Source organism: Jaculus jaculus, chromosome 1 (assembly GCF_020740685.1).
Source record: "Jaculus jaculus isolate mJacJac1 chromosome 1, mJacJac1.mat.Y.cur, whole genome shotgun sequence".
In the NCBI taxonomy this organism is placed as follows: Eukaryota; Metazoa; Chordata; class Mammalia; order Rodentia; family Dipodidae; genus Jaculus; species Jaculus jaculus.
Genome location: NC_059102.1, coordinates 228,436,842 through 228,461,003, shown reverse-complemented (window position 1 = coordinate 228,461,003; position 24,162 = coordinate 228,436,842). Strand labels below are relative to the sequence as shown.

Sequence of the window (24,162 nt, the reverse complement as noted above, 5' to 3'; positions counted from 1 at the left end):
GTCCAGCATGGTGGTGCATGCCTTTAACCCCAGCACTCCAGTGGTAGGAGGATTGTTGAGAGTTCGAGGCCACCCTGAGACTACATAGTTAATTCCAGGTCAGCCTAGACCAAAGTGAGACCCTACCTCGAAAAATACAAGCAAACAAACAAACAAATAAATAATTCTGAGAAGGGACAAGGTTAGCTGGGCATGGTGGCACACGCCTTTAATCCCAGCACTTAGGAGGCAGTGGTAGGAGGATCGCTATGAGTTGGAGGCCACTCTGAGACTACATGGTGAATTCCAGGTCAGCCTGAGCTAGAGTGAAACCCTACCTCAGAAAACCAAAAGAGAGAGAGAGAGAGAGAGAGAGAGAGAGAAGGGACAAGGCTTGTCCAGATTGCCAAGCGCACACAATTTGCCTTCTTATATTTTAGTATTTCCCATAATCATGGACATTCAATCTTTGTTGTTTGTAGCAACCAAATGAGCTATCTGGGAATGTGTGGTGATAGGGAGTCAAGAGGGGGAGGTCCTTCAGGCTTCACATCCCCTTGGAAAGGGCCTTCGCCAAGTGCTTGTCCATAGCCTATTTCGGGGTTCTGAACCTGGATCATCACTGTGGCTGCTCAGGTGGGTCAGCCTTGGAGTTCAAGGCTCGTCCGCCCAGCGTGCGTATGCAGAGGAGGTGGGGAGGGAAGGCGGTGGGCTAGTGAGCCTCGAGGGTTCTCTGCGCACCGGGCTCTGCGATCTGGACTGCAACCCGGCCCGCTATCCATCCAAGCCTGAACTCTGCCCTTTCATCTGCAGCGGGTGATCGGCCAGCCGCGCGGGGTCGGTGCGTGACCGCGGTGCGTGCCAGCCAAGTCCCGTGGGGCGGACACCACCCGCCACGCGGTCCGGGCCCCGCCCGCGCACCTGTCCTGGGCGTGGCGCCGCGGCCCCGCCCCGCCGCGCCCGTCGCTGATAGGCTGAGCCGGCGAGCTATGCTAATGAGCCTGACCCTTGCCGCACCTGCCGCGCGGCTCGCGGGCGCCCGGCAGAAGCTACAGCCGCGATCCCGCTGCGGGCTCGCGCCCGGGCCGCCGCGCTGTGCGGGAGAACACCATGCCGCGCTCTTTCCTGGTGAAAACGCACCCCAGCCACAGAGTCCCCAACTATGGGCAGCTGGAGACGCAGAGAGGTAGGGGCTGGCCGGCTCCCTGCGCTGGACTCAGCTCTGCGGGACTGGAGGTCCCTGGGAGGGAGCGGGGGCGCACCTGTCCCAGGTGAGAGGGCAAGAGACAAATTCCCCAGCACATGTCTTCCTTCATGGCTGGGACCTCGGACTCCGAAAAGGAAGTGTCCAGGGCCAGGGAGACTCACTGCCTGTAGCTCTCCCTTGAGGACTGAGCCCATTCCCACCACTACAGTGCCACCTACGGGGACCCTGGAGCCGTCTGTATGCAGAGATATGGGAGGATCTAGTTTTAGAAAGCCAGCCAGGTGCTGTGTCCACCCACCCAGAGAATGTCCCACTGGACCACAAAGCCAGGAAAATTTCCCAGAGGCAGTGGGGCTGGTGAGGGGAGCGAAGGCTCACCAAGTGCATCCTGGCTGGAGGTGGTGAGTTCGCGGACAGACCACGCGGACTCCTTCTTGGTATAGTGGGCCTGCTTGCCTCTTTGACGCCCTGGTGGGCACCCCTCCCCCCAGAAACTGTCTTGCTGTCCTGGTGCAGTGACCAAGGAGGAGCCGCCCTCCACATAGGCTCAGGTGTCCACCATTCTGCTTCTCGCTAGGCTCAAGGGCTGGAGCATCTGGGGAGAGCCTGCTGCACTGTGAGAACCGCCCCTACTCAACCGGGCAACGTCTTGGGAGGAACCCTGGCCCTGGGGCATTGCTGGGTATCTGGTGGGGGGAGCGCTTTGAAGACCAGTGCCCTGGCCAGCACCCTTCACACATGTGAACCTTGCCAAGAACCGCAGGGGGATGGTATCCCCACCCCCGGCTGCCACCAGAGGGTGCTGTCTAGGATCCTACACCTTAGGGAGCATTTTAAAATCAATTTCATGAGTCACCACCAGTTAAGCTTGCAACAGAAGAGAGAACTGAAACTATGGAGTGCAAGGTTTGCAATAAATGAAACTTTTCCTTCACTTAGTTAGGTGAGTATACCTGTAGATAGGCTGAGAGCTTGAATTTACATGGAACACAGCTTTCATCTAGTGCTACTGGGGAACCAGAGCCTCACACAGACTAGGCAAGCACTCTACCACAGGCCCCAGGGCATAGTTTTAATAGTTTAAAACCTTGATGTTCACTCCCACAGTAAACCACAGCTTACCACTTGAATGCGCAAATATGATGCCCTGAAGGGCCCCAAGAGGGGTGAAGTGGGGGACACTGTCCAGGACAACCTCACTGCCCTTCAACACTGTCTTCTCCTGGCTTTCCCAGGGCCCATGGCCCTGGTGACCCTCTTTCTGTCATGAAGTCACCCTAGAGTAGATTGAGGTGCTGAGGTTGAGGGTCCTCTTCCTTCCTTCCTTTTAGTTATTCTCAGGGGACTCAGGAAAACCCCTCTCAGCCAGAAGGACCCTGAAACCTTCTCCTAGGAACTTGATTTACAGAAAGCTCAAAAGAGTAAGAAAATGTGGGGAAGGCATTAGCAGAAACCATGGTCACTAGCTCCTGGCCTCGGGTCACTTTCTGGACTCTGCCTATGGGGTGGGCACCATGCACATGAAGGGTTTGCCTCTGTAGCCGTGCCTAGGCCTCAGCGCTAGGGACCCAGCATGGGACTTTCTCCTGCACAGAAGGGATGCCTTCCAGAGCGTTGGCCCACATAGTCTCTCCAGATCTCCTCTGGCCTGAGTCTTACCTGTCCTACAGAGAACCTGATGTGCTCATTTTACAGTTCAGAAAGTTGGGTGGAAGAAGTCAGCTCGGGAGGGAGGAAGGGAGGGAGGGACTTCGACGCTGACTTCCCATTTCTCCACATCCTCTCCAATACTTGTTACTGTCTTTTTTTTTTTCTCTTAAGTTCTAGTTCCTGGTGTACAGTGGCAAATCTTGCAGTGGTTCTTGATTTGCATAATGCTGTTAAAGACTTTCTCATGTGCTTATTGCCCATTTACGTATCTTTGGAAAGACGGTTATTCCTATATCTTGGAATGATATATATGTGTGTGTGTGTGTGTGTGTGTGTGTGTGTATGTGTGTGTGTATATATATATATATATATATATACTTTTTTTTTGAGGTAGGGTCTCACTGTAGCCCATGCTGACCTGGCACTCACTCTATAGTCCTAGGCTGGCCTCAAACTCACAGCAGTCCTCCTGTCTCTGCCTTCTGAGTGCTGGGATTAAAGACAGGTCCAGCTTGCCCATATATATATATATATATATATATATTTTTTTTTTTTTTTTTTGCTTGTGTGTATCTGGGGGGAGGGGGTGGTGGCAGGCTATGTACATGTGTATGCCCTTGCAGTGCAAGGGGCACTGCCACAGGCTGCACTTGTCTGCAGTGGCTGGGGTGCAAAGTCAGGTGTCCTGTTCCACTGCTCGTCCACCCGCTCTTACTGATCCCAGAGCTTGCCACTTTTCTGTGAGCTCTGGCGGTTCCTGGGTCTCTGCTTCTCTGTGGAACTGGGATTACAGAAGTGCCTGGCCACAGCTGTTTATGTTAGTTCTAGGGATTGAACTCCACTGGTCTCTCAGGCCTCCTCTGGCCTTCATGCTTGTACGGAAAGTGCCACTGAGCCATTTCTCTAACCCTTCCTGCCATTTTTTTGTGTGTATATGGGTGCTGGTGTGTGCACACATGTGTGCATGTGACTGTAGAGGACACAGGACAGCCCCTGGAGTGTTACTCCTCAGGAAACATAGTCTACCGTTTAAAAAATGTTTACTTGTGAGAGAGAGGAGGATAGATGGAGGAGATAAAACATGCCAGGGCCTCTTGACACTGCAAATGGAACCTCAGACACTTGTGCCACGTTTTGGGTCTGGCTTTATGTGAGTGATGAGGAATTGAACCCTGGCTGGCAGGCTTTGCATGCAAATACCTTTAACTACTAAGTCATCTCCCCAGTCCCAATACTCTACTTTTCTGAGATAGGGTCTCTTATTGGCCTGAAGCTCACCAATTAGCTTAGATAGGATGGCCAGCAAGCCCCAGGGATCCTCCTGCCTCCGCCTCCCCAGTGCTGGGACTTTGTGCCGCCATACCCAAATTTGTTATGTTGGTTCTTGGGATCAAACTCCGATCCTCATACTTGTGAAGCAAACACCTTATCAACTGAGCTCTCTTCTCACACCCTCTTGCTCAGACTTTTTTTTTTTTCAAGGGTCTCGCTTTAACTCAGGCTGACCTGGAACTCACTGTGTAGTCCCAGGCTGCCCTTGAACTTACAGCGATCCTCCTACCTCTGCTTCCTGAGTGCTAGGATTAAAGGTGTGCACCGCCATGCCTGGCTCTTACTCAGATTTTAAGTTGTACTATTTGACTTTATATGTATATGTATATGTGTGTGTGTGTGTGTGTGTAATTTATTTGAGAGAGAGAGGAGAGAGAGGCAGAAAGAGAGAAAGAGAATGAGTATGCCAGGGTCTCCAGCTGCTGCAAATGACCTTTAGATGCATGGGCCACCTTGTGCATCTGGTCCTGGGGAATCAAACCTATTTCCTTTGGCTTTGCAGGCAAGCACCTTACCTGCTAAGCCATCTTCCCAGCCCCCATTGGACTTTTTATTGTGGAGTTATAAGCATTCTTCATATTCTAGTTAGTAGTTCCTGACCAAACATCTAATTTTAAACATTGCCTCCCGTCTTGTGAACTGCCTTTTCTACCCAAAGCCTCAGCACAGAGGTAGAAATGGGGGCAGAGATTTATCTCGACACAGGAAAAAAACAGATGGAGGGGGCTGTTGAGCAATTTGGGCTTTGAGGAATCCAGGACTTGCCTCGTACCCCAGACCGACCACTTTATTTAGGGATACTGGCATTATCTGATCAAACGCATGGCATGCTGACTATGAATATAGGAACCACAGCCTGAGGCCACACCACGGCAGGCTTGCCTAAGGAAGCAGCAGATGGGCGTTCCAGCTACACACCGGGCTGGGCATATGCATGTGTGTTCACAGGTGCTGCCCAGTGGCCGGGGAGACAGCTGATCGCACCACATCATGACACACGCAAGGAGACGCCACAGGGGCGATTATACAGTGACTAGAGGCTGACTGCTGCGGGTGTGGTACCAGGCCAGGCGCCTGGTGTTCTGAGCTCATGCTGCTGCAGCAGCATAGGAGCCTGAGGCTGATGGCCCTGACTCCTGCTCACAGTCAGTGGGGGAATGAGGAGAGTCCCTTGGACAGGCTGAGACTTGGAGCAAGGGCAAGTCCTCTGCCCATCAGGACTGTTTCTTTGGGGGGTCTCAGTATGTAGCTCAGCTTGGCCTGCCATGAGAGATCCTCTTGCCTCAGCCTTCTTACTGCTGGAATTCTTCATAGCCTCATGCCTGGCTATAAGGACTATTTTCTACTACTTGACACTGCATTGGGGCTAGGAGATGTTTCTCTTTTTCTGTTTGTTTTGTTGTTGTTGTTTTTGTTTTCAAGGTAGGGGCTCACTCTAGCCCAAGCTGGCCTGGAACTCATGGCAATTCTTCCACCTCTGCCTCCCAGTGCTGATATTAAAGGCGTGTGTCACCACACCCAGCTTCTCTTTTTCTGTTTTTAACAAGGACCTTGGGTTTGCTGTCTACAGCCTGGGTTTGTTCTAGTTCCCACAGTCCTTGGCTCCTGGGTGCCATCTTCTCTTCCCCGCGTGTAGCACTTCCATCTCTTGTGTAATGGGTGCATGTGAGCCTTTGCAGCTCCTTTTTTGTGCCAACTGCAGATGGCCTGTAAGATGGGCAGGGCTACAGTTAGATGAGTCCTCACCATGTGTTTTCTATCCCCTCTGCCCTTCTAGAAGCTAATGGTTCCTGTTCTCCATGTGAGGAGCTGATACAGCCCCCCTGCCCCTCAGACAAGGAGGCTCCTTCCATGCCTTGTGACCCTCCACGGCTCTGGGACAGCACCTCTGCCATTGCCTGTGTCTCGCTGCCTCTCCTGCAGCAGCATGAGGAGGTTCTGGGGCCCTCTGGGTCAGACCTCCAGGAAATCAGCTGGGTAGGCCCTAGGGCTGGCTGGGCCCCCAGCGTGCCCCTCAAAGACAGCCTGAATCACCTCAATCTGCCCCCGCTGCTGATGCTGCCCACGCGGTGGCCCCCAATCCTGGGCCCCGAAGTAGACGGTGTATCAGACAAACATCTAAGGGCTGAGGAGACACCTCGTGCCCCAGGTGGCTTCAAGTGCATTCATTGCCACAAGCCCTATCACACACTGGCTGGCCTGGCCCGACACCAGCAGCTACATTGCCACCTGCCAGCTGGACGTGCCTTCACCTGCAGATACTGCGACAAGGAATATGCCAGCCTGGGTGCCCTTAAGATGCACATCCGCACCCATACGTTGCCCTGTGTCTGCAAAGTGTGTGGCAAGGCCTTCTCCAGGCCCTGGCTGCTCCAGGGCCATATCCGCACCCACACAGGTAGGTCAGGCAGGACTGTGGTCTGGGAGAAGGATCTGGGTTGGAGGAAGGGCAGGAGGTTAGACAATGGGGAGAGCTGTACTTATTCAGCTCAGTGTGGACGACTCTGCCTTCTGGGACCTGGGTACAACTCTTGCACTTGCTGATACAAAACCCTTTACATGGGACCCTCTGTGACTCTCAGCTCCTGGCTGCTGCCCCACTCCTTAGCTTTTGGCCACATCCTTGTTTGCCTCTGTCTTCCTTACACCATCTCTCCTGACTGTATGTGATGTCCACATCTCCCTCTGCTGTAAGGACACTCGTGTAAATCAGGGAATTAGGATTCACCTAGATGGCCTCATCTTAATTATCTTTCGAGTGTTTTTTTTTGGGGGAGGGAGGGTTGAGGAAGGGTTTCATTCTAGCCTAGGCTGACCCGGAATTCACTCCATAGTCTCAGGGTGGCCTAGAACTCACAACGATCCTCCTACCTCTGCCGCTCAAGTGCTGGGATTAAAGGCGTGACCCAAATGGGGTCAGAGAGCAAGAGTCAGGACACTAATATCTCTAAGGAGCTACACAACTCAACCCATTAGATTGGGAATGTGTTGGGCCTCTGTGGGCCCTGTCTGCCCACATTCTGTGGCTCTAGGACCAGGGCAGTGAGACGGGGAGAAAGCCTGGTCTTTGTGGGGATTTTCCAGCAGGGCATAGGGCCTGGAGGGGGCAGAGACTTTGGAGAGATGGAGTCAGAAAGGACGCAAGTACCCTGGGCCCTTTGGGGACTGCCAACTGCTATTACAGAGGTATAAGGGCTGTAGGCCCTGACAGATAATTCTCAGTGATCCCTCCCCTTCCATTCTGTAGGGTCAGTTGATCTGGGATCCGAGGTCCCAGGAGAAGGACTTTGTCCCAATCCCTAGTCACCCTGACTGGAGATGGTGCCTCTGTCCAGGCTCCCTCTGTCCAGCTCTGCCCTCATGGTGACCTCAGCCGGAGCCCAGTGGTGCCATATCCCACTGGCCAATGGCCAGGAAGAGCAGCCAGAAGCTTCCAGCATTTCTCAGTTGGGCTGCAGGAGGGACAGGCACAAACAGTGAGAGCAGCAGCGAGGAAGGGCTTCTAAAGCTGCCGTCCCACGCAGGGTGACATTCCACCTGTCTGAGCGCTCAGGCTTTTGGGAGCGTGGCTGTGGCAAGGAGGGCCAGGTGGGGGATTTATTGACTGATGGAAACTCTTCACCTTTGGCCACCACCTGTGGCATGGGTCTGGCCGTGGTCGCTCACCTGGCCTCTCATCTTCCCCCTGCAGGTGAAAAGCCCTACACTTGCTCCCACTGTAGCAGAGCCTTCGCTGACCGCTCCAACCTGCGGGCTCATCTGCAGACTCACGCTGGTACCAAGAAGTACCGGTGTAAGGTCTGTGCCAAGACTTTCTCCCGCATGTCACTCCTGGTGCGACATGAGGAAGCCAGCTGCTGTCCTGGCCCCTAGAGGCACAGCAAGGTGGAGGGGACAGGGCCAACAGTTCTGGGGCAGCTAGAAGAGCCCACTGTTGCCTGGATCCAGCCAGAACCAAGAAGCTCAATGGGGCCATTAGGAGACTTGTCACTAGGAGGCTGTCGCCAAAATGAGAACTTCCGTTCCATTTTCAGTGTGGCCTTGTTGCTGGTCCTATTCTCAAAAGGAGAGACTGTTAGAAGATGGTCACTATTGGGAGATGGTCACTAGTACTGGACACATCCTGCCAAGATACCAGTGAACTGGCTCCAGGTCCCTCTGCAGACAACTTGAAATGAGTATCTTTACTTGAGGCAAACACATTGTGTGTGTGTGAGACCTCAAAAGGCACAGTTACCTCTCAGGCAGTCTCACTTGCCTTTGGCTTGAGATGTGAAACACACTGTCTCTTGCCCTGTATGTGCATACATATGTACACACACACACACACACACACACACACACACACACACACACCCTGCCCTCCTCTCCACGTATCCCTTAGAATGGAGCAAGGCAGAGAGGAGGAGGTGGGTGGTTGGGATGAAGCCAGACCCCTCCTGACTTGTGCCTAGGTGCTTGTCCGGTAAGCTGGCCTTGTTGGCTCGCTGACTTCTCAGGGGAACAGCTGTGGGGTAATAAAGAGTCCCCACACTCTGGTCCAGCAGTCCTTAAAGTTGTCCATTTTGACCCATCCCCTGGGTCTAAGGAAGAGGCCTACAGGGGCGACAGGACCCCAGATAACTTGGGTGCTTCTGGGCACAGGGCAGGTGAGCGATTGGATAAGGGCATTGTGCCAGAGTGTTACAGCACTCCTGTGAGCAGGTGAGCCCGGTGCCCTCCCTGGAGGAAATGAGAGATCCAAACCAGGAGCTGCAGGGTACAGCTTGGCTTCAAGGAATAAGGGGTGGGGCCCATGAGAGGGGACAATCTTGGATGGGGTCAAAGTTGGGGACTACTGAGTTGGCTGTGTGTGGGTGTGTGGCACTCCAGATATAGGACAGAGTAAAGCTCTGGCTTTCCCAGTGTGTTGGACTGCCTCCAGGTGGCTCCTAGGACACAGCAAGGAGGCCCAGGGAATCCACCAAAGCGGGAGAGTCTGTGACATTCCCCATGGAAGGTGTGGGTAGAAGGGTCCAGAAAAGCCATCTGCCACTCCACTTCTATCCCAGAATAAGGGACAGGAGCCAGCCACCTATGTCCAGGCCTTAAGCTTCCAAGGCTTCCAGCTCCCCTGAACTGAAGGAGCCTGCTGAGCTGCTATCTGTGACAGCGAACACTCAGGAGGGTTTGTGGGCCCGCACATGCCACACACACAGTGCCTCAGCCTCCAATCCTACAGCTGCTTCAGGCCCACAGCGAGCTTCCAGCCGTGGGAAGCTGCTTTGATAATGGCCCTCTGAGGTGCTTTAGGGACCTCCCAAGATGAAATTTTTTGAGACAGGGCCTTTGTAGCCCCAACTGGCATTGAGCTCCCCATAATCCTTCTGCCTCAGCTTTCCAAGTGCTGGGATTGCAGGCTTGAGCCACCATGCTTGGGTTTGGCTCCACTCTCTGGATTCGGGGAGACTACAAATAGATCGCCCTCCCCATGAGAGCCGTGGCTGTAGCCTGCACCAGCCCAGTGCCAGCTGGTAGAGGGAAGTGCTCCGAGATACTTGCACTCCTGTTTCCAGACCCAGACAACTGCCTTTCCACAGGGACCCTCCTCAAAGCAGCAAGGGTGCCCACAGGAGGGAAATGCACCCTCTCCAAGTTCTGGAAGCCACAGGTTTTAGCTCAAGGTGGCCTTCTGAGGTGGGAGGTGGCTGTGGTTCTTGCTATCCTTGGCTTGTGGGAGTAGCTCAACTATCTCTGTCTTGGCTTTCACATGTTCTTATCCCTGTGTGTCTCTCTCCCCTTACAAGGACACCCAGCCATTGGGTTAGGGCCCACCATATACCATAGCAACCTCGTCTTACAAAGACTCATTTCCAGGCTTGCATTCTGAGTTTCTGGATCTTGTTAAACAGCCAAAGACACATGGTTTATCAAGTTCTTTTCCAAGGTCCTGCTTACAGCAAGGCAAGGGCCTCTCTCTCTGAGTCCACACAGGATACAGGGACAGCCAAAGGTTGGGGAAGAGTTCCCTCCCTCCATGTCAGTGCAAAATGAGGGATGGAGATAGAACAGGGATCCTGTCCCAAAGTGCCTGGCAAGCAGGTCAAGGAGCCCAAATGGAGGGGTCTCCAGAGCCCCAATCAACATGAGCTTGGGCACCCCACAGGAGCAAGCTTCTAAAATAGCACTCAGATGCCTAAAGGAAGCTATATTGTAGATTGTGTTCTATTTCTGGCCCCTCATGTCTAAATGGGGTGGTCACACCTGTCAGACTTGAAGGCAGGGAATCTCACAGGTCTAAAATAAAGCCAAATGTTTTCCCTCTGGTACCAGCCCATGGAAAATGCTCTTATATTTATATCTGGGCTGGCAGAGGGCAGGGGTAGCAGAGGGTGGGTTGGCAGAGGAGTAGAAGGAACAGGCACCTGCCAGGCAACTGATACGGAATGAATGGAGGAGACTTTCCACTTAGCAGGCCAGGATGAAGTCAGGCCACAGAGGGCAGCCGGCTTGGTTTGCCTTTCTGTGGACACCTGTATCTGGGGACCCCTCTGCCTATGTCTGTCCATTTAGCCTGGTACTCTGTGGCGGCATCCTTCACTTTATTTTGCTGGGTCACAGAAAAGTCACTTGAGATACTCATTTCACAGTGGATTTCTGGAGCCCAGTCCCCACATCTACAAAATGACAATCGGAAAGGAAGTGTCCCTGGGTGAGGTTGGCTTGACCAACTCTTTCTATGGGATTACTGTTACCATCCCCTGCCTGGCTTTTTTCCTACGTAGTCTCAGGGTGACCTTGAACTCACAGCCAGCTACCTACCAACTCATTATTGTCACAGTTCCGCCTTTCTCCCCAACGAAGGCTTTTTGAGCAAACTTCCAGGCGCATTGTTGGAATCTCTCTCCCAAGTGGGAACAGTTGCAGAGGAGGGACAATGGGCCCCTGGTGAGTTGAAGCACGTGCTGCGGTCACAGCCCACTTCTGTCTAGTGGAAGCAGAGGCCTGGGGGTCCAGTGAGATTGTACGCAATAGCAATATATAATCCATCATGTCGGTGAGGTTTTCCTTGAAGATGAAGACTGCCACAAAGGAAACAGTACAGACACGTTGGGACAGGGTGTGTGCCTCAATTACTCTCTGAGCCAAGGGTGACAGTAGAGTATGCAAGGCCTCCTGGAAAGAGGTGTGTGAGGGACAGCAGGCCTCTGGGTGACCCGGTCTCTCTTCCCTTACCTTGTTGAAAGAAACCTCTCCTGAAAGCCAAAGAGGCGCTAAGGTTATGGCTGTAGCTTCCAAGTCCCAGGGGGCTCTATAAATATCTTGTTGGCACATAATATTCTAGGGGGGTTCTCTAGATGTTTGAAAATAGCCCACTTGTTACTATCTATACCCAGAGAGCCCACTCCCGGCTGCGCCCAAGTAGCTAAGAATAGCTCACTGGCAGAGCTCGATGGAACACAAATTTCCAGGCTGCCCCGCCTGTGGGTGCGAACATTGCAGGGACAGCAGCTCAGGAGGAGACTTCATGAGCACACCTTCCTGCACCCCCTGAGTTCATCCTACAGCCAGCTTCTCCGTGTACAAAAAGAGTCACAGTAAGTTCTATGCCAGAATTTGAGAGAACACCAGGGAAAAGGATCCTTGGTTGCCTAGCATGAGCAAAACCCAAGAAGTTGATCCTTGGCACTGAATACACATATATAGAGAGAAACTCCTGCAGCTTCCATAAGGCCAGCAGCTCCTGGGATTGAGATAGTAAAAACGTCCTTTCTTCATGGAGGCTGGAGTGTGGCTCTGTGGTAAAGAACACTTGCTTAATATACACAAAGCTCTGGGTTCCAAGCCCCCCCCCCCAGAAAAGCAAACACATGCATAAATAAAGTTCCTGTTCTCCTACTTATCACCCCACTATGATCCAAGAGGCATTAACCCCATATCTCTCAACAAAACCATGAAAATGGGGCTGGAGAGATGGCTCAGTGGTTAAGACTCTTGCCTGGCTGTACTTGGGTACTGGGAAATTGAACCTGGGTCCTTTGGCTTTGCAGGCAAGCATCTTAAGTCACCAACCCATCTCTCTAGCACCCCCCCCCCCGGGACCTGTAGTCTCAGGGTGGCCTCAAGCTCACAGAGATCCTACTACCTCAGCCTCCCAAGTGCTGGGATTAAAGGTGTGTGCCACCACAACTGGCTTTTTTTTTTTTTTTTTTGAGGCAGGGTCTTGCTGTGCCCAAGGCTGACCTGGAATTCACTATGTAGTGTAAGATTGGTCTCCAGCTCACAGTGATCTTCCTACCTCTGCCACCTGAGTGCTGGAATTAAAGGCACGCACCACCTTGGCTGCCTTATTTATTTTATTTATTTATTTAAGAGATAGAGAAACAGGCTGATAGAAAGTGAATGGGCACACCAGGGTTACCAACAACTGCAAACAAACTCCAGATGCATGTGCCACCTTGTACATCTGGTGTTATGTGGGTACTGTGGAATCAAACTCGGGTGCTTAAGTTTTGCAAGCAAGTGCCTTAACCACTGAGCCATTTCTCCATCCCCTTTATTTTTTTTCTAAATGTTTTTGTTCATTTTTATTTATTTATTTGAGAGTGACAAAGAAAGAGAGAGAGAGGGAGAGAGAGAATGGGTGCACCAGGGCTTCCAGCCACTGCAAACGAACTCCAGAGGCATGCACCCCCTTGTGCATCTGGCTAAAGTGGGTCCTGGGGAATTGAGCCTCGAAGGGGGGGTCCTTAGGCTTCACAAGCATGTGCTTAACCGCTAAGCCATCTCTCCAGCCCCCCCCCCATCTTTATTTATTTTACTTTTACTGGTTTTGTTTTTTTCGAGGTAATCTCACTCTAATCCAGGCTGACCTGAAACTCACTATGTAGTTCCAGGCTGGTCTTAAACTCATAGTGATTCTTCTCTGCCTCCCAAGTACTGGGATTAAAGGTTCACACCACCATGCCCAGCTCATTTTTAATCATTTTTTTCCTTTTTCTTTTATTGGTTTTTCGAGGTAGTCTCACTCTAGTTCAGGCTGACCTGGACTTCACCATGTAGTCTCAGGCTGGAGGGTGGCCTCCACTCACTATGTAGTATAAGGTTGGTTTCCAACTCATGCTGATCCTCTTTCCTCTGCCTTCTGAGTGCTGGAATTAAAGGCATATGCCACCACACTTCCCATAACGTATACTTTTGTATCTTCTGAAATTTGAACTGCTCATAGGCCAAAAATAAAGTTTAAAAAGAGAATGAGGGCTGGAGAGATGGCTTAGCGATTAAGCTGCTTGCCTGAGAAGCCTAAAGACCAGGTTCGATTCTCCATTACCCACATAAGCCAGATGCACTAGGTGGTGTACGCATCTGGAATTTGCTTGCAGTGGCTGGAGGCCCTGCCATACTCATCCTCTACTCTTCTCTCTCTCTCAAATAAATCTTAAATCTGAGAGAGAGAGAGAGAGAGAGAGAGAGAGAGAGGAAATGAGAGTGGGGTCTTGTGAGATGGCTTAGCAGTTAAAGATGCTTCCTTGTAAAGCCTACCAGTCCAGGGTTCAATTCCCCAGCCATCCACATAAAGCCAGATAGGCATTCAATTGCAGCAGCAAGATACTGTAGAGAAAGGAGATATGGGATGTTGTGTTTAATAGGAACAAAGTTTCTGTTGGGAATGACGGGAAAGTTCTGGAAACTAACAGGAGTGAAAACCAAGTGAACAAACATACTAAAAGCCACCGAACTGTACATTCTTAAGCAAACGTTAAGTGGCCATTTTGCTATGTATAGTCTACCATAAATAAAAAGAAAACAGCCGGGCGTGGTGGCACATGTCTTTAATCCTACCTAGCACTTGGGAGGCAGAGGTAGGAAGACTGCCATGAATTCAAGGCCCACCTGTGACTACAGAGAGAGAGAGACCCAGGTCAGCCTGGGTTAGAGTGAGACCTTACTTCAAAAAACCAAAAAAAAAAAAAAAAAAAAACAAAGTTAAAAAAGAAAAATATATACATAGGTCTCAATCTATTTCAGCTGTGAGAATTGACCAAAAAACCGACAAACTTCTTATTTGGGGCCCAAGTGGGGGGCATTCAAGTATGCGCGCCTTGGTTGCAGAGCATCCATCAGTAACCTGATACCCCATCTAATCTAGATGGCTTAGACAGGCCATTGGGGACCCCAGGTCGTGGGGTGAAGACCCAGGATTGTGAGCACAAGAGACTCCAGGATGCGAATCCAGAATGTGGGTGGCGGAACAGATTGTGAGAGCCCCCCCTCGCTTGAGCGTCTGGGAGAACTGAGGGCTGATTGCCACAGTGCCCTCGGGCTGCGGCGTTCAGGAACGTCAGACTGGAAGGTCTTCAGCCTGGCCCACAGGGTCCAGCATCACCACCTCAGCGTTCACTCGGGACCTCCTGCACCGGCTCCCGAAACACCGCTTCCTCGCGCCAGCGCAGACCTCACCCACGCGCCCACGGCGCAAGCGCGGGCCCCGCCCAGTGCGCAGACCCCGCCCCCCGCGCCGGCTGGTGGGGCGCCCGCGGAGGAGGGAGGGCGGGCTCAGCGTCGGCGGCCCATGGTCCGATCCTTTCTATTGGTTGAGAGATGGATCGAAGGGCTCGGCCCGCCGTCGATTGGGCGGTGCGCTAGCAAGCGTCCGCGCCGACCAATCGCGTGGCAGCGCGTGAGGCGGTGGATCCTTAGTGACCGGTCGGGTAAGGCAGCTCGGCTGCTCTGGACCGTAGGCGTTTCGACCATGGCCTCCGAGAAGCCGCAGGTGATGGTGACCTGCACGGCGCCCGTCAACATCGCCGTCATCAAGTACTGTGAGTGTCACGGCCGGGGCCGGCAGTTCCCGCGGGCCGGGCAGACAGGCCGGGGTGGCTCTCGGCCCGGCGCGCGATGTCCTGCGCAGCTGCGGACCTGCATCCTTCCACCTTTACTTATCACGCGGAGAACGTCCTTTAGCAAGGACCACGTAGATTCTCGTATGTTACCTGTAAAGCTAAGGGTTCATCCTCGGGGACAAACCCGGAGGGCCTGTCCTGTGAGGTGGCAGTTGCTAAGGAACTCGGTCCTTAGCCATTGCAAATGAATTTTAGATGCATGCGCCAGCTTGTGCATCTGGCTTTTCATGGGTACTGGGGAATCGAACCTGAGTCCTTAGGCTTCGCAGGCAAAGCGCCTAAACCGCTAAGCCGTTTTTCCAGCCCCCGCGTTTCTACATCCTCCCCAGTGATATTGCTATCTTTCACTTTAGCCCTTCTGACAGGTAGGCGGTAACAGCTCATGGCGGTTGTGATTGGCATTTCCCTGGTGGTGAGTGGTGAGCCTGCTGCTGCTGCTGCTGGTCTTTTTCTCATGCTATGATTGAATGGGTTGCCCTTTCCCTGTTGAGATCTTTTAAAGATATTTCATTTATTTGCAAGGAGAGAGAATGAGAATATGAAAATGGGCGTGCCAGGGTCCCACTGTCACTGCAAACGAACTCTAGACACATGTGCCACTTTGTGTATTCTGGCTGTATATAGGTACTAGGGAATCGAACCAGGGCCAACAGGCTCGACAAGCAAGTTACCTTAGCCGCAGAGCGGTCTCCCCAGGGCTCTGTTGAGTTTTGAGAGGTCATTATATTACCGAAGTCAGACAATGTTTTTAATTTTAGCATAGCTCAAGGTATCTTATCAGCCTTCCCTTTTGTGCATTACAGCTTGATGTCTAAGACCACTTTGCTGAAGTTTTTTTCTGTTATTCTTTTGTTCTTTCTTTTTTTTTTTTTTTTTTTTTTTTAAGCACAGTTTCATCCTACCTAGCCCAGGTTTACCTGGAACTCATCACAGGGTTTCTGTTGTATCTGAGACTTGGGTCTTACTAAAATCTAGCTGGTGTTTTGACTCCATTCTGGTGGGGAGGGGTGCTGGCAGAGGGAGGCAGAAGCCCAGACTCCACCACAGTGAGGCAGGGCCTGTCCCAACTGGGGGCCCTTTTGAGTTCCTGTAGCCACTTGGGTGTTCTCTGACAACACCATGTATTTCTAGGAGGGGCACCTGTCCTGTCCTGGGTGTGAAGTCCAGGCAGCCTGTTCTTCAGGGAGAAGGGGAAGGAGCACTCATTCTAGCCAGGCTTCCAGGGCCTCGGGCGATAGAAGAGGGGGTTGGAGTAGAACAGTGGCAGAAAGTTCCCAGTCCTCTGGCTACTGCATAGGCCTCAAGGATATGGGGCCTGTAGAAAGAAAGACATCTAGGTGACATGTCTGAGCCATGCTTGGAGCCAAAGACCTGGAGTCTTATTTCTCTTACCTGTGAGAGACTCCTGCTGGCTTACATAGGACACTTGACTTCCATTGTAGGCAGCCAGAGGCATAGAAATAGGGCATCTCTCCATCTTCTTGATCAGAAGCTGTCCCCTGACCCTTGGCACAACCCTGTGACTCCAGGAGAGCACTCAGTGTGCAGTGTATGGGGAGGTGTCTGTGGATGGTGAAGGGTAGGAAGATTCTCTCCTGCTAGGTGTCAGTGTTTTGCTACTTTCTAGCCTGGAGACCCCCCCCCCCCAAACCAGCTGAGCATATGCAGATGCTTGGCAAAGAACCCAGGCTCTGAGATAAGCATTGTGAGTGCTGCCCACCAAGGACTTCTGCCTGGTCTTCTGGGAAGGAAAGAAAGAAGGGAGGAATGGAGGGAGGGAGGAAGGAAGGGAGGGAGAGAGGGAGGAAAGAAGGAAGAAAAGGAAGGAGGGAGGGAAAGAGAAAGAGAGGGAGGGAGGGGAGGGGAAGGAAGAGGAAGGAAGGAAGGAAGGAAAGAAAAAAGGCTGACTTTGCAGGCTATGACTGGTAGGGTGTGGAGTGCTGGGCAGAGGAGATGCAGTTCTGAACGGTGCCATCTGGGGTGTGGTTAGGAACTGGAGTCTTCTGGGTGGACACACAGGTGGTGGAGAAGGCCACAAGCCACACTGTAAGGGCTTGCAACCTAGTGAATACGTACAGGAAGAGGTAGGAAGATTGCTGCGAGTTTGAGGCCAGCCTGGGACTACAGAGAGAATGCCAGATCATCCTGGGCTAGAGTGAGAACTTACTTCAAAAAATCAAAAACAGCTGGGTATGGTGGCGCACGCCTTTAATCCCAGCACTCGGGAGGCAGAGATAGGTGGATCACTGTGAATTCGAGGCCACCCTGAGACTACCTGGTGAATTACAGGTCAGCTTGAGCTAGAGTGAGACCCTACCTCGAAAAACAAAACAAAACAAAAAATCAAAGACAATATGATGGAGCGTGGATTTGTGATGGGGAAGTAGGGGAGGAGAGGGAGTTACCGTGGTTTATTGTTTATAATTATGGAAGTTGGTAATGAAAATATTTATCTGGGCATGGTAGCACACGCTTTTAATCCCAGCATTTGTTGGCAGAGGTGAGAGGATTACCATTAGTTCAAGGCCACCCTGAGACTACAGAGTTAATTCCAGGTCAGCCTGGACTGGAGTGAAACCCTACCTCAAAAAAAACCCACAATGATGTGGAAGTGGGCTGGCCTCTAGTGCTGAAGCCAGGAAAACCCAGGAGGGCTTCGTGAGGTGGTGGTCAGCAGGTGCAGGGAGAGCAGGATGGAGGTGGGGAGGTTGCAAAGGAGTAGGGGCAGCTACGGTGTGTGCAGGGGTGGGGGGCTCTGGGAACTCACTGGCCTGGCCTTGGTTGTTACAGGGGGCAAGCGCGATGAGGCCCTGATCCTGCCCATCAACTCCTCCCTGAGTGTCACTTTGCACCAGGACCAGGTGAGCTTGCACCACATGGACACCAGGCTCTGGCCAACAGTTTATCAGGGGGAAGCGGTTAGCGTGGGAGCCACAGCCAGGCTGCATCCTTCCAGCTCCCATGTTGGGGCTGCCTGGCATTCATGTGCTGGGTCTCATTACCCTCACACACTTTCCCAAAGCCGTGGGACTTCTTTGAAGCTCTCCTCCCTCTGTTGAGGAAAGGCCAGGTGCCCACAGTCCTGCTGTGAGTGTGGGACAGCCTCAGTGTGGTGAAGGCCAGGCCCGTGCGCCCCACCTTGGGGCTTTGCTGGTTTGTCTGCTGCCCTCCCATGCAGCCATGCAGGCCATGGGTGGCAAGGGCCTCCTTGGCAGAAGGGGTGGTGGGTGAGCATCAGCCTGTGACACTGGCCCTCTGAGTGGCCCCATATTTTCCTTCCCAGCTAAAAACCACCACAACTGCTGCCATCAGCAAGGACTTCACGGAGGACCGCATCTGGCTGAATGGCCGGGAGGAGGACGTGCGGCAGCCACGCCTGCAGGCCTGTCTGAGGGAGAGTGAGTTGGGGTGGCAGCCGCTCCTCTTGTGCCTGAGTGCCCAAAAGGGGCACTCTTGGCTGCTCCAGCCATAGTGGATGGGGAGGCTGGGAGACTGCCAGGCTCTGGGTTCAGGGCTCCCCAGGAGGAGGTCTGTGGGAAGTCTGTGGTACTAGCCTGTCTCAGCTACACCACACCTTCTCCCAGCCCTGGGCAGGTGAGGTGCCAGGACTGGGTTGGTGGGTCTGCTGGGTGACAGGTCCACTCACCATGTCCCCCTCTTCCACAGTCCGCCGCCTGGCCCAGAAGCAGAGGACTGCAGGGGATGGAGATGCCCTGCCCCTCAGCCTCAGCTACAAGGTGCATGTGGCCTCAGTGAACAACTTTCCCACAGCTGCAGGCCTGGCATCCTCAGCAGCAGGCTATGCCTGCTTAGGTGGGTATGCACAAGACCTGTGGTGCTAAGGCAGCAGGAAGTGCTCAGTGTTGGCATACTGAGGATGCCCATCATGGACTGTGCATGATCCCTGAACTCACTCTTGCCCAGAACTCACATGTACACTGGATGCTCCACATGCTCATGTGAGGACTTGCCAGCTCCCAAGTGCCCCAAGTGACAGAGCCACCTTGAGCCAATGAATGCCTGAAGTGGGGATGATTTCTTAGGTCCCCTAACTTAAAATTCCAAGAGATGCATCTAGCTTTAGGCACAGCTGGCTCCAGACTTTTTTTTTAAGGTTTTATTTTGTAAGGCATATCATTTTTGTTGCTGTTGTGTTTTTAGAGAGAGAGAAAGAACTGGAGTGCCAGGGCCTCAGTCACTGAGACCAAACTCCAGATACTTGTGCCACCTAGTGGGCATGTGTGACCTTGTGCTTGCCTCACCTTTGTGCAACTGGCTTACGTGGGATCTGGGGAGTAGAACATGGGTCCAGAGCTGATGCTTCCTAGTCCAGATGGCTCCTGTGCCATCCTGAACCGGGAGAGTATGTGAGCCCGATCTGGAGTCAGGGTCACTCTGGAGACTAGGAGCCAGGAAGCTTACCTCCCAGCCTCCCCCAGAGGACAAGTTCCATAGGCCTTCAAGGTGGCCCCTGTCCAGGTGGCCTTCTGAACTCCTTCCCTCCCCTCAAAGTCCCACTTGTTTGCAGCCCCCATCCCAAGGGTGGTTTCTGTAGCAGCCTTTGCAATTTCAGAGCTGGTACAAATGAAAGGGATGTGGGAGCTAGGGATGTCGATCCTGGGCTACGTAAGTGCACCTGGGCCGTCCTCACCCTGCCTCCATGCCGTCCCTTGTGCCTGCAGCCTACACCCTGGCCCAGGTCTATGGTGTTGAGGGCGACCTCTCTGAAGTGGCTCGGCGGGGCTCCGGCAGCGCCTGCCGCAGCCTGTACGGGGGCTTTGTGGAGTGGCAGATGGGGAAACAGGCAGATGGAACAGACAGCATCGCCCAGCAGGTGGCCCCTGAGTGGCACTGGCCTCAACTCCGAGTCCTTGTCCTTGTGGTGAGCAGATGGGGCATTGCAGCCTTTGGGGTGTTTTTCTAAAGTCCAGCACTCAGGCCAGGGTTGGGAATGGAGGGACAGTATCTCTGGACTCCTGAGTCGACAAGGCGTGGAAAAAGGGGTGGAGGCTGAGCAGTTAGGGGTGGCTCGCACACAGCACGGCTGCCTCCCTTTCTGTGACCTGGGTGTGACCTCAGACCTGCATGGCCTGTCCCTCGGCAAGGAGTCCTGCGGCAGGGGTGAGCGGAGGGCCTAGGACTGGGCTGGAGCTGCGGGTCCCTGTACTTAGGCCAGTGCCTGTCTCCACTCTCAGGTTAGTGCTGAGAAGAAGCTGACAGGCAGCACAGTGGGCATGCAGACCAGTGTGGAGACCAGCGCCCTGCTCAAGGTATGCCCCGCTGGGGAGGGCCACCCCGGGGAACCCTGCACCTGTAGCTACACAGTGAAGAGCACGCCCCACCCACTCAACAATAGCCACGCCTTGCAGTTCCGGGCCGAGGCAGTGGTGCCTGCGCGCATGACAGAGATGACCCGTTACATCAAGGAGCGGGACTTCCACGGCTTTGCCCAGCTTACCATGAAGGACAGCAACCAGTTCCACGCCACCTGCCTTGACACCTTCCCGCCCATCTCCTACCTCAATGATACCTCCAGGCGCATCATTCAGCTAGTGCACCGCTTTAATGCCCACCACGGGCAGACAAAGGTGATGGCTGTCGGGATGCGGGCAGATAGAGGATGGGGCGGGGTGGGGGTAGACTGAATGGCTGGATGAGAGGGACGGAGCGCAGGGAACACGGGCAGATGAAGGAGACTGAAGGGGATGGGACCACAGGGGGTGTGGGCAGGCAAAGATGACAGGCCATGGGAGACATGGGCAGATGAAGAGAATTGGGCAGTGAGTGGCCTCCAGATTGGGGCTCACAACCCTGGCAGGCACAGCCCAGACCCACTCCTTCCAACAGGACAGAGCATGGAGCCCTTGTTCTGTGGTGCTTTGTTTCTTGGCCAGTATGCAGGCTGTACAACCCATGCAGGTCACATCCTCTCGCCTCTCTGTGAGCTGCAGACAGAGGTGACTTGTGCCAGCAGATTTGGTGACAGTACTCCCTGGTTTGGTCTCAAGGGCCTGACTCAACTCTAGAGGCCCTGGGTTTTCCAACAGGTAGAGGATCAGAGCTAGGGGTGCTGAGCGAACAGCTGGGGTGACACTGTGGGTTCCAGGTGGCATACACATTTGATGCCGGCCCCAACGCTGTGATCTTCACCTTGGATGACACCGTGGCTGAGTTTGTGGCTGCTGTGAGGCACAGCTTTCCCCCTACAGCAAATGGAGACAAGTGAGTAGACGTCCCTTCCCCTCTTTGGGAACTGGTGCCCAGAATGTTCTGCTAGGAACAGATATGGCTATATGTTGCTGAGCCTGGGTGTCCAAGCTGTAGGCCATACACCTGCAGAGGTCACAGCTGTGTGACATAGAAACCATTGCACATCTAGCCTCATAGTCTCACAGGGTACACATGTGTGAATAATATTCCTCTCTCCCCTCCTAAGAAATGATGTTTCAGGGCTGAGGAAATGGCTCTGTGGTTAAAGATGCTTGCTTGCAAAGCCTGCTGGCCTGGTTTCAATTCCCCAGTACCCATATAAAGCTAGACACACAAAGTGGCACATGTGTCTGGAGTTTGTTTATAGTGGCAAGTGACCTTGGCACACTTACTCATTCTCTCTCCCTCTACCCCCTCTCTCAAATAAATCAATAAACAATTGTTTTGGGGGGTATTTTGAGGTAGGGTCTCACTCTAGTCCAGGCTGACCTGGAATAGTCCCAGACTGGCCTCAAGCTCATGGTGGTCCTCCTACCTCTACCTCCTGAGTGCTGACATTAAAGGCATGCGCCATGACGCTTGGCAGAAAGAAAGAAAAGGAAAGAAAGAAAGAAAGAGGGAGGGGGAAGGAGGGAAGGAAGGGAGGGAGGGAGGAAGAAAGAATTCTGAGCATGGTGGTGCAGTCTTTAATCCCAGCACTCGGAAGGCAGAGGTAGGAGTATTGCCATGAGTTTGAGACCACCCTGAGACTACATAGTGAATTCCAGGTCAGCCTGAACTAGAGTGAGACCCTACCTTGGAAAAAAAAAAAAAAAAAAGAGGTGATGCTGAGTTGGGAGTGGTGTCTCACACCTGTAATCCTAGCACTCAGGAGGTGAGTTCAAGGCCAACCTCAGCTATAGTATAAGCCCCTACTTCAGAAAACCAAAGAAAACTGCAAATTCCCTGGAGTTCAGTGATGCCTTGCCCCAGAGAAGGGTAACTTAAGGAAGTACTGGAATTCTGAGGAGTATGTTAACTATCTGAAGCTTTTTTGGGGGGGACAAGCAAGCCCTGATTGCTCTACTGAACAAGTTAGAGCCTGTGCAGGTGGTCCCATGCCACTCCCTGGCACTGCGCTTCCTTTGGGGTGGAGCTGACTGCTTTGTCTCGCATTGCTGTCTCCAAGACCTGCCTGCTCTGGGCCTTCCTTAGGGAGTCAGGTACATGCTCCTACTGCCTTGTCTGTACCAGGTTTCTGAAGGGGCTGCAGGTGATCCCTTCCCTTCTTTCTGATGAGCTGAAAGCTGCACTGGCCATGGAACCCACCCCCGGTGGCGTCCAGTACATCATTGCCACTCAGGTGAGGCCTGGTGCCCAGCAAGTACCTCTTTTCCTGGTGTAGGGCCCCAGAGTCCTGTACCCCACTGTCTGAGACAGGAAGCAAGGTGCTGACAGCAGCAGTGGCACGCACTAGCCCCATGCAACTCTTTAGGCTCAAAGCTACCGGGTGCCACTTGTTTTTGCTTCCTCTTAGTGGACTTATGGTTTGCATGTGGGGTGTGAGGGGCTGGGAATGTGAGGATGCAGTCAGATGCAGACCTTGGGGAGCCATTCACAAGCATAAATGGGTGCTAGGATCCCTGAGACTCTGCTCTTGGCTACACCCGACTCATGAGCATAGTTGAGTGTCTGGACCCCCAAGATTGCCTTTGGGTGGGCACCCCACCATGAGCAGGCCAAGAGCCCTGTGTCATAGTGACCAGTTGCAAACCCCTGCTTTGGTGCTCGCTTTGGAAGCACACGTGCTAAAATTGGAGCGATCCAGAGCTGATGAGCATGGGCCCTGGCAAGTCCCTGCTCTGCAGACTCGCTGTGCACTCAGGGCTGCTGCTCCTGTGGTCCTGCGACCCACTGAGCCCCGGGACAGGGGTTCTGGGGAGGGAGCACGCAATAGTCTAGGTGGTTATGGGTTACCATCCGGCCCATTTAACTTCTAGCCTACACTGACCTCGGACAGGAGGAGAACCTACCTCCCCACCGAACCCCTAGATTGCCTGGCCCCAAAAGAGCCTAGAGGAATGTACAGGGCTGCCACTGTCCCCCTTGACCTGACACTAGTTTGTCTCTACCCCCAGGTGGGTCCAGGGCCTCAAGTCCTGGATGATCCACACGTTCACCTCCTGGGCCCGGATGGCCTGCCACAGCGGGTTGCCTGACACCTCCATATCGGGTCTCATGACCCACTTGAGGAAGGGGCTGCTCGCAGGGACTGGGAAGATGGTGTACCAGCATGGCTGTGTCTGTGGGGACCTGAGAGGCTGCCTGGTGATGGTGCTGTCCTGGGGGAGTGAAGCCACCCCAGCAGGGGCTGGTCCCCCGCCCGGTGCCTCAGGTTCCCCAGCAGCTACTGACATGCTTCACCCGGCCTGCTCCTGGTCCTTCCTGTGCTTCAGAACTGCGCTCATCCGAGCAGTGGCTTCTAGTACAAAGGCTGGGCCAAGATCGCGCAGGATGCTCGGATGGGATTCCTGAACTCAGGCTACGCTGTGTATGGAAGGCCTATGAGAAAACCAGTGATCCCTCCCTGGGAGGGGCCAGGGGCTGCTGAGCCACAGCTGGGTCCAGTGTGGGTGTGAAGGAGCTGGGGGGTGGACCTGGTGACCCCCAGAAATAAACTCTGCTGCTGCCTACCAGTCTCAGGCTTTTCTTCTCCTGGAGGCCCCACCCACAGCTGAGAGAGTGCTTTCTTCTCCAGCCACTCCCCTGAAGCAAGTTCTCCATGGACTAGGTTCTCCTTGTGCCCAGGAGCCAACACCATCGCCTGCGCCCTCCAGTGGCAGCATCCTGTCTCCTTGCTCACATGCCATTCCCTCGTCAGACTGCCACTATTGCTGGGGCCAGTCCAGGGTGAAGGAGACA

General features: G+C 53.4%; 2 protein-coding genes across 2 annotated transcripts; both read left to right on the top strand.

Moving 5' to 3' along the window:
* Nucleotides 1-1,089: 1,089 nt before the first annotated feature.
* Nucleotides 1,090-8,091, top strand: Snai3 (snail family transcriptional repressor 3). Its single transcript, XM_004666065.2, has 3 exons — nucleotides 1,090-1,165; nucleotides 5,946-6,566; nucleotides 7,860-8,091. Exons 1-3 carry the CDS (start codon nucleotides 1,090-1,092, stop codon nucleotides 8,039-8,041), a joined length of 879 nt encoding a protein of 292 aa, XP_004666122.2. The 3' UTR covers nucleotides 8,042-8,091.
* Nucleotides 8,092-14,829: 6,738 nt separating this feature from the next.
* On the top strand, nucleotides 14,830-23,936 carry Mvd (mevalonate diphosphate decarboxylase). Its single transcript, XM_004665953.2, has 10 exons — nucleotides 14,830-14,970; nucleotides 17,842-17,912; nucleotides 18,335-18,449; nucleotides 18,718-18,864; nucleotides 19,734-19,933; nucleotides 20,247-20,321; nucleotides 20,421-20,639; nucleotides 21,158-21,273; nucleotides 22,495-22,603; nucleotides 23,379-23,936. Exons 1-10 carry the CDS (start codon nucleotides 14,901-14,903, stop codon nucleotides 23,457-23,459), a joined length of 1,203 nt encoding a protein of 400 aa, XP_004666010.1. The 5' UTR covers nucleotides 14,830-14,900; the 3' UTR covers nucleotides 23,460-23,936.
* The last annotated feature ends 226 nt before the right edge of the window (nucleotides 23,937-24,162 follow it).